The sequence below is a fragment of the Pelodiscus sinensis genome, chromosome 32 (assembly GCF_049634645.1).
Source record: "Pelodiscus sinensis isolate JC-2024 chromosome 32, ASM4963464v1, whole genome shotgun sequence".
Classification (NCBI taxonomy): Eukaryota; Metazoa; Chordata; order Testudines; family Trionychidae; genus Pelodiscus; species Pelodiscus sinensis.
In genome coordinates this window covers 9,037,546-9,048,101 of record NC_134742.1, presented here as the reverse complement: position 1 = coordinate 9,048,101, position 10,556 = coordinate 9,037,546, and the positions used below count along the sequence as shown (strand labels likewise).

General features: G+C 58.0%; 2 protein-coding genes across 2 annotated transcripts; both read left to right on the top strand.

The window, feature by feature from the left end:
- The first annotated feature begins 3,551 nt into the window (after nucleotides 1-3,551).
- On the top strand, nucleotides 3,552-6,957 carry LOC142823066 (uncharacterized). The gene has a single exon (XM_075913345.1). The coding sequence runs from the start codon at nucleotides 3,793-3,795 to the stop codon at nucleotides 6,955-6,957; it is 3,165 nt and encodes a 1,054-aa protein (XP_075769460.1). The 5' UTR covers nucleotides 3,552-3,792.
- Nucleotides 6,958-7,822: 865 nt separating this feature from the next.
- On the top strand, nucleotides 7,823-9,756 carry LOC142823260 (uncharacterized). The gene is made up of 3 exons (XM_075914114.1): nucleotides 7,823-8,723; nucleotides 9,260-9,375; nucleotides 9,463-9,756. The coding sequence occupies exons 1-3, from the start codon at nucleotides 8,177-8,179 to the stop codon at nucleotides 9,511-9,513; spliced, it is 714 nt and encodes a 237-aa protein (XP_075770229.1). The 5' UTR covers nucleotides 7,823-8,176; the 3' UTR covers nucleotides 9,514-9,756.
- The last annotated feature ends 800 nt before the right edge of the window (nucleotides 9,757-10,556 follow it).

Genomic DNA, 10,556 nt, shown 5'->3' with positions numbered 1-10,556 from the left:
CCGCTGCGCTGGCTCTGCAACCCGAGTAAGTTGACCTTCCACTCTGGTCAGTTTCACTTCTGTCTATTTGTCTCGGCTTTCTCTGTGCCCCTGTGACGGGGAAGAAACTCCCCGCGCTGACAGCCCCTCCCCCGGAGAAGCGCCGAGCGGCGCGGGGGAGCGGAGTCCAGGGGAAAGCCCCCAGGGAGGGGAGAGGGGGCGCACAGACGCAGGCGCGGCGGGCGAGGAAGGCAGCAGGACCCAGGAGGAGGAGGGGCCGAGACGCCAGGGGGAGCGGCACGCCCCGTGCGTGCTGGCTCAAAGGGGAAGGGGCCGGAAGGGCCAGAGGCGGCCGGCACTTACCTTCTCTTGGCAGGCAGCCAGGGGAGAGACGCCGGAGGAGCAAGCGGGATGGAGGCGGGGAGCGGGACCCGCGCAGCCCTTGCCCGGGGCATCAGGACCCCTCGGCCGGGGGCACCGAGGAACGGAGCGGCCAGCGGACGGCCGCACACCCAGCGAACGGACGGCCGAGCGCGACGGAGGACCCGTCCCCGTCGCAGAGCCATGAGCGGGATCGGGAGCCGAGGGTCAGCCCGCAGTCCCAGGCTGAGCGGAAGCCCGGGCGGGGCAGCCAACGACCCAGGGCCCGAGCAAAGGGCACCAGCCTCGGGGTGCCGAGACTGCGGGGGGGGGGTAGAGGCAAAAGGGGCCGGGGGGGCCCGAATCTTGCCACAGCCCCGGCGGCCATTGCCACGTGGCTGACCTCCCGCCCCCCCCCTCTGCTGCTCCGCTTCTCCCCTTGTATTGGTTCCTATCTAGTCAATTTCACTCCCGTCCGTTTTATCCCCGCTGGCTCTGCAACCGGAGTAAACTAACTTTCCACTCTGGTCAGTTTCACTCCTGTCGATTTGTCCTGCCCCGGCGGCCATTGCCACGTGGCTGATCCCCCCACCCCCCCCTCTGCTGCTCCGCTTCCCCCATTGTGTTGGTTCATAGCTGGTCAATTTCACTCCCGTTTATTCTGTCCCCGCTGGCTCTGCAACCCTTTCACCCTGGTCAGTTTCACTTCTATTTCATTCTTGTCCCGCTGCGCTAGCTCTGCAACCCGAGTAATTTAAACTTCCACTCTGATCAGTTTCGCTTCTATTTCATTCTGGTCCCGCTGCGCTGGCTCTGCAACCCCACTAAGCTAACTCCCCACTCTGGTCAGTTTCACTCCTATTTGTCTCGGCTCCCTCTGTGCCCCGGCGGCCATTGCCACGTGGCTGATCCCCCCCCCCCCCCCCCGCTGCTCCGCTTCCCCCATTGTGTTGGCTCCTGCCTGGTCAGTTTTGCTCTCGTCCGTTCTGTCCCCGCTGGCTCTGCAGCCCCAGTGGTTTAGCCTCCCACTCTGATCGGTTTCGCCCCTGTCTGTTTCATTCTCGTCCCCGCTGCGCTGGCTCTGCAACCCTAGTAGGCTGGCTCCCCACTCTGGTCAGTGACATTCCTGTCGATTTGTCCCGGCTCTTTCCGTGCCCCTGCGGCCATTGCCACGTGGCTGATCCCCCCCCCCCTCTGCTGCTCCGCTTCCCCCATTGTGTTGGTTCATAGCTGGTCAATTTCACTCCCGCCTATTCCGTCCCCGCTGGCTTGGCAGCCCTTTCCACTCTGGTCAGTTTCACCTTTGTCTGTTTCGTTCTCGTCCCCCGCTGCTGGCTCTGCAGCCGGAGTGGACTAACTTTCCACTCTGGTCAGTGTCGCTCCTGTCTGTTTGTCTCGGCTCTTTCCGTGCCCCGGCGGCCATTGCCACGTGGCTGACCCCTCCCCCGCCCCCCCTCTGCTGCTCCGCTTCCCCCATTGTATTGGCTCCTATCTAGTCAATTTCACTCCCGTCTGTTCTATCCCCCCTGGCTCTGCAACCCGAATAAATTAACTTTCCACCCTAGTCAGCTTCACTTCTGTCTATTTCATTCTCGTCCCCCGCTGCGCCTCTGCTGCTCAGCTACCCCCTCCTTTTTGTTCTGGCTTTGCTCCTGGATCTTGTTTCACTTTCGTCTATCACTGCAACCCACCTCACTACTAAGTTTTACTTTCTGATTTTGTTTCGCTTTCGTCTATTGCCATTTGTTTGCGGTTTCTGTCTGCTTATCTCACTCTGGTCAGTTTCATTCTCATCAGTCTTGCTCTCGTCAGTTTCACCCTCGTCTGTTGCTCCTTCGCTTCCTGTCCCGCCTGCCTGTGGGTCCCCCAGCCCCGGGCTCCTGACAACTGGGGTTGTGCGTTGGAGCACTCGTTATCGTTGCTAAATATTGTAGTACCTGGCGATTTCTCCAACGCAGACCCCCCTGGCCCTCTGAGAGGCCGCCTCCTGGCCCCCTGGTCCCCTCTGGGACCACCACAGCCAGAAGCCCCCTGCCCTGTTCCCCTCCCCCCCGGTCGGGTGTCTCTGTGCTCTATCTTCCAGTATGTCGAGACGCCCTGCCAGCCCCGCGAATGCCGCGTCGGGAGACTCCAGCTCCTCCGACGGCTTCCTGTGGCGACCTGTCCGGATGGGAACCAGACAGCACCCGCCAGGCCTGCTGCCCAGTGACCTGCCCAGAGCCCGGACACCACCAGATGCCAGAGGGCCCCCCCGAGAGCCGTGCGACGTCCAACACCCCGTGGCCGGAGACTCGATACCATCGTTCCAGCCCCCGCCAGTTCCAGATGACGACCCGCGCTCTGTATCCGGCTCCAGTTCCAGCCCGGCCCGGTGTGGCCCTGCCGCCATGCCACCCGCAGTCCTTTCCTCCCTCCCTTCCTCCGCTGTCGACTGGGCGCTCCCGCTAGACCTGGACAGCAACTTTGCCCCCTGCTTTGCTGGGTCCGGGGTGTCCCCTATTGGAGGGGACACCGACCGATTTAACCATGTCTGGACCCCGCCCCAGGAGGAGATCGCCCTGCTAAGCCCCCCCCAAACGCTGCTACCTGTAATTCCTTCCCCACCCCTGACCTGGGACTTAGTCTGCTGGCCCAACTCTGCCAGCCCCATCCTGCCTGAGGCCCTGGAGGTGTGGTCATCCTCGTGGCCCCCTCCATCTCCAGTCCCTACCCCTGCCATATTAGGACTACAGCCCCAGTCTCCCCTGAGCTCCAATACCTCCCCCCTACGCTCTGACCCAGGCACCGCCAGCCCGGAACAATCTCCCCGGGCGGCCCAGAGCGACCAGCCATCCCCAACCCATGCTCCCGCTCCTGCCCGCACGGCTACCGCTCCGAGCACGGCTACCACCGCTGTTGCCTCGTATGCCGATGCCATTAGGGCCAATCTCTCAGGGAGTACCTCCAGCCCAGAGAGTGCTACCGACCCCAGGGGACCCCGCAGACATAGCACGGGGACCCCACCGCCCCACGTCCCGACACCAGTCACAAGGGCTGCCGGCTTTAGACCGATTAGAACCTGCCGGTAGCAAGCAATTCCCATCTCCCTGCTTTCGGAGCGCTGCTCCAGCGACTCCCCCTCCCCCATCTGGACCGCTAGTGACGACTCGGCGTCCTCCCCCTCTTATGTCACTAACCACCGCCTCCCCGTACCCGCCCGAGGCGGGCACCCCGTATCCCCCACCCAGCAACGAGTTCCAGGGGCTCGCGCTCATCGAGTTCCTGATCCCCAAGAATCGCCCCGCCTGCCCGTGCTGCTCCACCTACAAGAGGCTCACGACCACCACCTCTCTGCGCCAGCACATCAGGCAAGTGCACAAAAAGAAGGTGGGCTTCCGCTGTGCCCACTGTGCCAAGCCCTTCTTAGCCTTAGCGGGGTGTAAGGTCCACCAGTCACGGTGCCCCGCCCTCCCTATGGGAACACCTGCCAGCTCACCTCTAGACCAAGAACCCTCCCGGGACCGCTTAGCCGTGACCTCGCCTCCACCAACCACGCATGTCACCCCAAGCCAGGAGCCCGTTATCCCCCAAGACCCAAACAGCCACGGGTCCTCCTCTAGCCGCAGTACCGCCGTTAGCGGCAGGCCTCCCAGGCCCTCCAGAATTCCCACCCTCCTCCAGCCCCACCAGCGAACCGCAGCCTCCATCGGCCTCGCCAACCTCTCCCAGACGGTTCGGGAATGCATCCGAGGCGTGAGACGCAATGTGGCAGAGAGACGGACCAGCGCCCCTCCGCGGCTCCAGCCCTACTGCCCTCCTTCACGAGACAACAACACCAGGTGCCGACCCGGCGAGAGGGAGGGATCCAGCCCGGCTCGTGGGAGAGACGCCGCCAGCAGTCGCCCTCCTGCCGCCCCCAGTAGTCGCCACGGTGCACCCAGATCCAGCGCCCGACCCGCCGCCGACACCTCTCGCCCGCCTCCTGCTCCAGACCGCAGACCCACCGCACGCCGCGATCACCCGCGCTCTGCTCCGGACGCTCCAGAGCAGCGCCGCGCCACCGCACACGCCTCTCCGACTCCCAACCCAGGGGAACACCGGGCCCCCGCCGCCTCACCTGCCGTACCCGAGACTGCACAACCAGACAGCCAGCGGGTGAGGGGCAACCGAGAACGCACTGCCACCACCTGGCAGCTCCTCTGGCTAGAGGAATTGACAGACGCAAACTCCTTCCGCGACCTGGAGGACGTGGTCAAAAGATTTACGGAGGAGCTAGCAGAGGGACTCGTGCCCAACGAACAAGCCCCGACCCGTACGCAGCATCCCCAACGCAGACCCCCGGCACCGAGACCCGACGCCGAACCCGCCATGGACAACAGAAGAGACGATCGCCAGACCGACACGGTAGCCGCCACCCGCCTCCAGCGCCTGTACTGGTCCAACCGTCCCAAGGCGATGAGGGAGATCCTAGAGGAACCCTCGCCGTTTTGCGACGTTCCCGCAGACCGCCTGCACGCCTATTTTGCTGATGTCTTTGACCGCGCGGCATGCCCCAAGACCCACCACCCAGACTGCTTGCCCCGGCTGCCTCGTGTCAACTCCGCAGACGACCTGGAGCATGACTTTACCCCTAAAGAGGTGTTTGCCAGGCTCGCCAGGACCTCCAACACGGCACCGGGGAAGGACGGCATCAGGTACCAGGTGCTTAAGAAACGTAACCCTGGTTGCCTCGTACTCGCCACAGTCTTCAACCTGTGCAAGTGGTTCCGGCGTATCCCCAGCGCCTGGAAGTCATCCATGACGGTCCTACTCTACAAGAAGGGCGACAGACAAGACCCCGGGAACTGGAGACCCATCTCCCTCTCCAGCACCATTTACAAACTTTACACCAGCTGCCTCGCCGCAAGACTTACGGACTGGGGGGTAAGCGGAGGCGCCATCAGCGCCGCCCAGAAGGGCTTCCTGTCCTGCGAGGGGTGCTACGAGCACAACTACGTGCTACAGGCGGCCATCCAGTCAGCCAGACGGCAGCAAAAGCAGTGCGCCATGGCGTGGCTGGACCTCTCCAACGCCTTCGGGTCCATCCTCCACCACCTCATCTTCGACACCCTGCAGGAATTCGGCCTTCCAGACTTTTTCCTCCACCTACTCAAAGACCGATACAGTGACTGTACCACCACCATCCGCGCCGAAGAAGGCGAGACCGCCCCCATCCTCCTCAGGCGCGGGGTCAAACAGGGCTGCCCCCTCAGCCCCATCGTATTCAACCTGGCCATGGAACCGCTCCTGCGCGCTATGGCGAATAGCCCCGCCGGCTTCAATTTATACGGCGAAAAGATCAGCGCCCTGGCCTACGCCAACAACCTCGTCCTCCTGGCCGACAACCCAGAGGGCCTCCGCATACTCCTGGAGGTCGCCAGCCGCGCGGCCGAATGGATGGGCCTGCGCTTCAACGCCAGGAAGTGCGCCTCTCTGCACATCTCCGGCGACGCCGGCGCCCCGGTAAACCTGACGCAGGTCCAGATCCAGGGGGAGCCCATGACCGCCCTGGCCGACGGCGAATCCTACCTGCACCTCGGTACGCCGACCGGCATCCGCGTCCAACAGACCCCGACGGCAACCATCGACGGGATTCTCGAAGACGCCAAAAAGATCGATGGCTCCCTGCTCGCCCCTTGGCAAAAGATCAACGCCTTGAACACTTTCCTCATCCCCCGCATCCGCTTCGCTCTCAGGGGCTCTGCTGTCGCCAAGGGGCCACTGAACAAGGCAGACCGCGCCATCCGGCAGCTGGTCCGGAAATGGCTCTACCTCCCCCAAAGGGCCAGCTCCGACATCATATACATCTCGCACAGGCAAGGGGGTGCCAACGTCCCGCGCATGGGAGACCTGTGCGACATCGCCGTCGTGACACACGCCTTCCGTCTCCTGACCTGCCCAGACCGTAGAGTGAGCACCATCGCGAGCGCTGCCCTGGAAGAGACCATCGGCAAGCGCGCCGCCAGGGCCCCCGCTCCACAAGACATCGTCGCCTTCCTCAACGGTTCTCTCGAGAACAACCTAGGACGGCAAGGGGGAGAGTTGTCCTCCCTCTGGTCCCGCGCCGCCACCCACCGCCTGGGGAAGAGGATCGGTTGCCGCTGGACCTGGGCGGAGGAACGAGGCGAGATGGGCATCCTGATCCCGCGCAGAAACTCCAACCAGAACACCGTCGTCACGCCGCCCGCCCAAAAGCTGTTGGATAGAGTCCTGAAATCCACCCTCCGCTGCCTCTACGCAGAGAACCTGAAAAAGAAACCAGACCAGGGCAAGGTGTTTGAGGCATACAGCAAGTGGACCTCCAGCAACCACTTCCTTTCCGGGGGGAGCTTCACCCGCTTCGCCGACTGGCGCTTCATCCACAGGGCCCACCTCAACGGAGCCGTCCACTTCGGCAACCGGGACAAGCGCTGCAGACCCTGTGGTTTCAAGAACGAGACCCTGCCCCACGTTCTCTGCGGCTGCGAGATGCACTCCGAGGCCTGGAAACTGCGCCACAACGCCATCCAGGCTGGGCGGAGGGGGGGGGTTGGCCACGTGGGGGGAGAGGGGGCCAGCCGCCAGCGCACGTGGGGGGTGGAAGGGGAGGCCGTGTGGTGACCCATCAGAGGCCCGGGACCAAAGGGCCCGGTCCACGGTCTGTGCTGGGTCCCGGGGTGTCTAGACACCCCGGCACTGCAGCCGAAACTCCTATCCCGTGGGGCAGGCGGCGGTAGAAAGCTAAAATCACTGGTGGGCTGGGCGGAGGGGGGGGTCTGGCCACGCGGGGGAAGAGGAGGCCAGCCGCCAGCACATGGGGGGGGGGGGAATGGGGAGGCCGCGGGGTGGCCGACCAGGGACCCGGAACCGGGGGGTCCGGTCCGCGGGCCGCGCCTCGGGGTGTTCCGGCACCGCAGCCGAAAACGCCTATCGCGTGGGGCAAGCGGCGGCGGAAATCTAAATCACCGTGCCAGGTGGCGGGGGGGGCGGGGGGGACTGGCCACGCGGGGGAAGAGGAGGCCAGCTGCCGGCACAAGGGGGGAGGAAGGGGAGGCCGCGGGGTGGCCGACCCGGGACTGGGGGGCTCGGTCCACGGGCTGCGCCGGGTCTCGGGGTGTTCCGGCGCCGCAGCCGAACCGCCGCTTGTGTGGGCCAAGCGGCGGCAGAAAGCTAAATCACAGGCCCAGGCGGCGGGGGGGGGGGGGCTGGCCACGTGGGGGGAGAGGGGGCCAGCCGCCGGCGCACGGGAGGGGGAGACCGCGGGGGGCTTGCCATGTTCCCCCCTTTTTTCCCACCCCAGGGGCTGAGTTTAAACCGCCCCCCCATACCCCAAGAGGGAATCAAGGGAGCATTGGCCCTCCCACAACGTGCGGTTCCCAATACACACTACCTGTCCGCTTGCTCAATTAGGACACCCTCAGGGGCCCCCTGGCCATACTCCCTGTTTTTTGTTTTCCCTGGCCAGGGCCACCCCTGCAAAAACCCTGACATGGGTCAGAGCCCGGGGGAGCCAGAGCTCTACCCACCCATGGGGTCTTACACACATACCTCCCCCCGATAACCCACTGGGGACATCAGAACAGGGCACGGTGGGGCGTTCGATCACCCTAACCGCGCCAAAAGGGAACGGAGGAAGCATTGGCCTTCCCGCAACTCACAGTTCCCAATACCCATTACCCACCCACCCACCCACTCCACTGGGACCCAACCCTGACAAGGGACAGGCCCTGGGAGAGCCAAAGCTCTGCCCATCCAAAGGGTCTCTCACATATACCTTTCCCCAGCAATCCTCCAAAAGTATGACATAGAAAAGACATTGCGACATGAGGCTGACATTGAAATGGCTTTAAGGAACATCTCAAAAGCCCAAGAAAGGCAACAGAGACAGTATTCCAAAAGGCACAGGTCAAAATACGGTGACATAAAATTTGATGTTGGGCTATTACTGAATGCTAGGAAGAGAACAAGAAAAGGCGGAGTACTAGAACCGACATATCGTGGACCATACAAAATTACTAGTATTGAGGGGAAGACAGTAAAATTAGAAACCGTGTCAGGAAAAATGTTAGCAACCAAGTACAGCATTGCACATTTAAAACCGTTTAAAGAGCCACTACCATTTCCTCCCAATAGTACAACAGAGGAAAGAATAGTAACTGAAATGACAGTGGGTAACAATGGCACCACAAATCCCTGTGAAAAAATTCAAAAATTGGATGGGCCTGAATCACAGAATTCTCAGGTTCAACCATTGAACTTTATTATAAAGACATCAACAGAAGAAGAGGAGATAGTGGAGGATCTTATCGCAAATGATAAAATGCAGGAGAAATTTGATTTCTGTGACATGATGATGGATGTGGAAGACAAAGAATGGTTTCAGAAAGGTACTTTGTCAACTAAATCACATTTCCAAAACAGTTTTTAAACACAATTGCATGTATCAAGTTTAAGAAAAAAAAGAAAAAGAAAAAAGAAAGTCTTTCGCACCAAAAATAAATAAATAAATAAAATCAGAGAAAAAAAGGCTACTGAAATTTGCTGCAAGTATAGGCAGTCCCCGGGTTACATAGATCCGACTTACATCGGATCCCTACTTAAACAGGGTGAGGCAACCCCGCACTAGCTGCTTCCCCACAGCAGACCAGGGAGACGAGAAGCTAGCGCCCCCCCCCCCCACCAAGCAGACCAGGGAGACACGGAGCGGCTTTTCTCAGCAGACACCTCAGCTTGAGAATAAAGGACTGAGGAAAGTGAGGTGCAGGAGAATAAAACTGAGCTCTGGAGAAATGTTTGGCTAGAGTTTCCCCTACAATATGTACCAGTTCTGACTTACATACAAATTCAACTTAAGAACAAACCTACAGTCCCTATCTTGTACGTAACCCGGGGACTGCCTGTAATGGGTTTTTTTTCTTTCCAGTAAAATTTGCCATGAATGGAAAACAGAAAGAGAGACTGGAGGCCAAAGTGGGAAATTTCAAATTGTATGGCTCTTCTTTTCATTGCCTGAAACCAAGAAGCTGGATATGTGATGAGGTAATCTTAATTAACACTAAAAGTGTATGGAAAGATAAATGTGTAATGTAATATTATTTACAATGTTCCCTTTCTATCGTGTTTTAGGTTATTGATGCGTATTTCAGCTGTCTAGTCGAGAAATCGGGGGGAAGGTAGGCCACGTAATGTGATACTACATAACTGTCTGAATTGTATCACTTCCTTAACACCAACGGGAATGTAAGACATACTATGGCTTTCACAATATTTTTGAAACAACAATCTACAACTGCCATTGCAAAATTTCAAATGATGTAAATGCAAAATAAGAGGTATTGAAATGCATTTTGAGAATAATATACGCCATGCAATACTTGATCTGTTGATATTTAAACTTGTTAGTCTATAATTATCATGTTGTACATTTGCATAATAAATCTTTGCCCTAATGAATAATGTCTTATATTACGTATGACAATATAAGTTTTTTACTATTCCTTTTTTTCCCCCCCCATGAATGTCGTATATAAACTTTTTGATAACAGCACGGATCCCTTGTATGGATGTGTATATTACACTCATTAACTATTTTATGTTTTCCCTTCAAAACAGGATAGTGAAGAAAAAACTCAAGAGAAGCTAGACACCACATTTACTTGGTGTCTAAGGATCCCTAAGTAATACTAATTATCGATCACAGAAATAATCTGATAAGTAATCTTAGGTTCTTTATATGCATAAAAGAGTGAATAATGCGTTAAGATCTTGGTTGTCTGTCAACAGGTAGAAGCCATCTCTGCAGTTGTCTGCCTAACAGAATCTGTGTGGCAACAACGAGACATGAAATCGAAGGTAAAGATTTACAATATTTCTTACATTGCATGAACAGAGCACATTCGTAATGATGACACCAACTTAAATGTTAAATGACAATGCTATTTTTGATGGGTAATGCATAAATTAATGTAAATCAGGATACTAAATTAAGATAGTATAATACTCGTGTCATTGTTGGCTTATCTTTCAACTTTTATTTTGAACCTAATTTTTAAAGTTTAATTACAGAGCAGATTTCTTCTTCAGGAGATACTGTTACTTCCTTACAATGCACCAAATCACTGGGTTCTGGCAGTAAGATGATTTCTATTTCACTTCTGTAATATGTGGAATGAAAGTGGTATTAGGTGATAACACAGCTGGGTGGCAGTGGTCTTATGTCC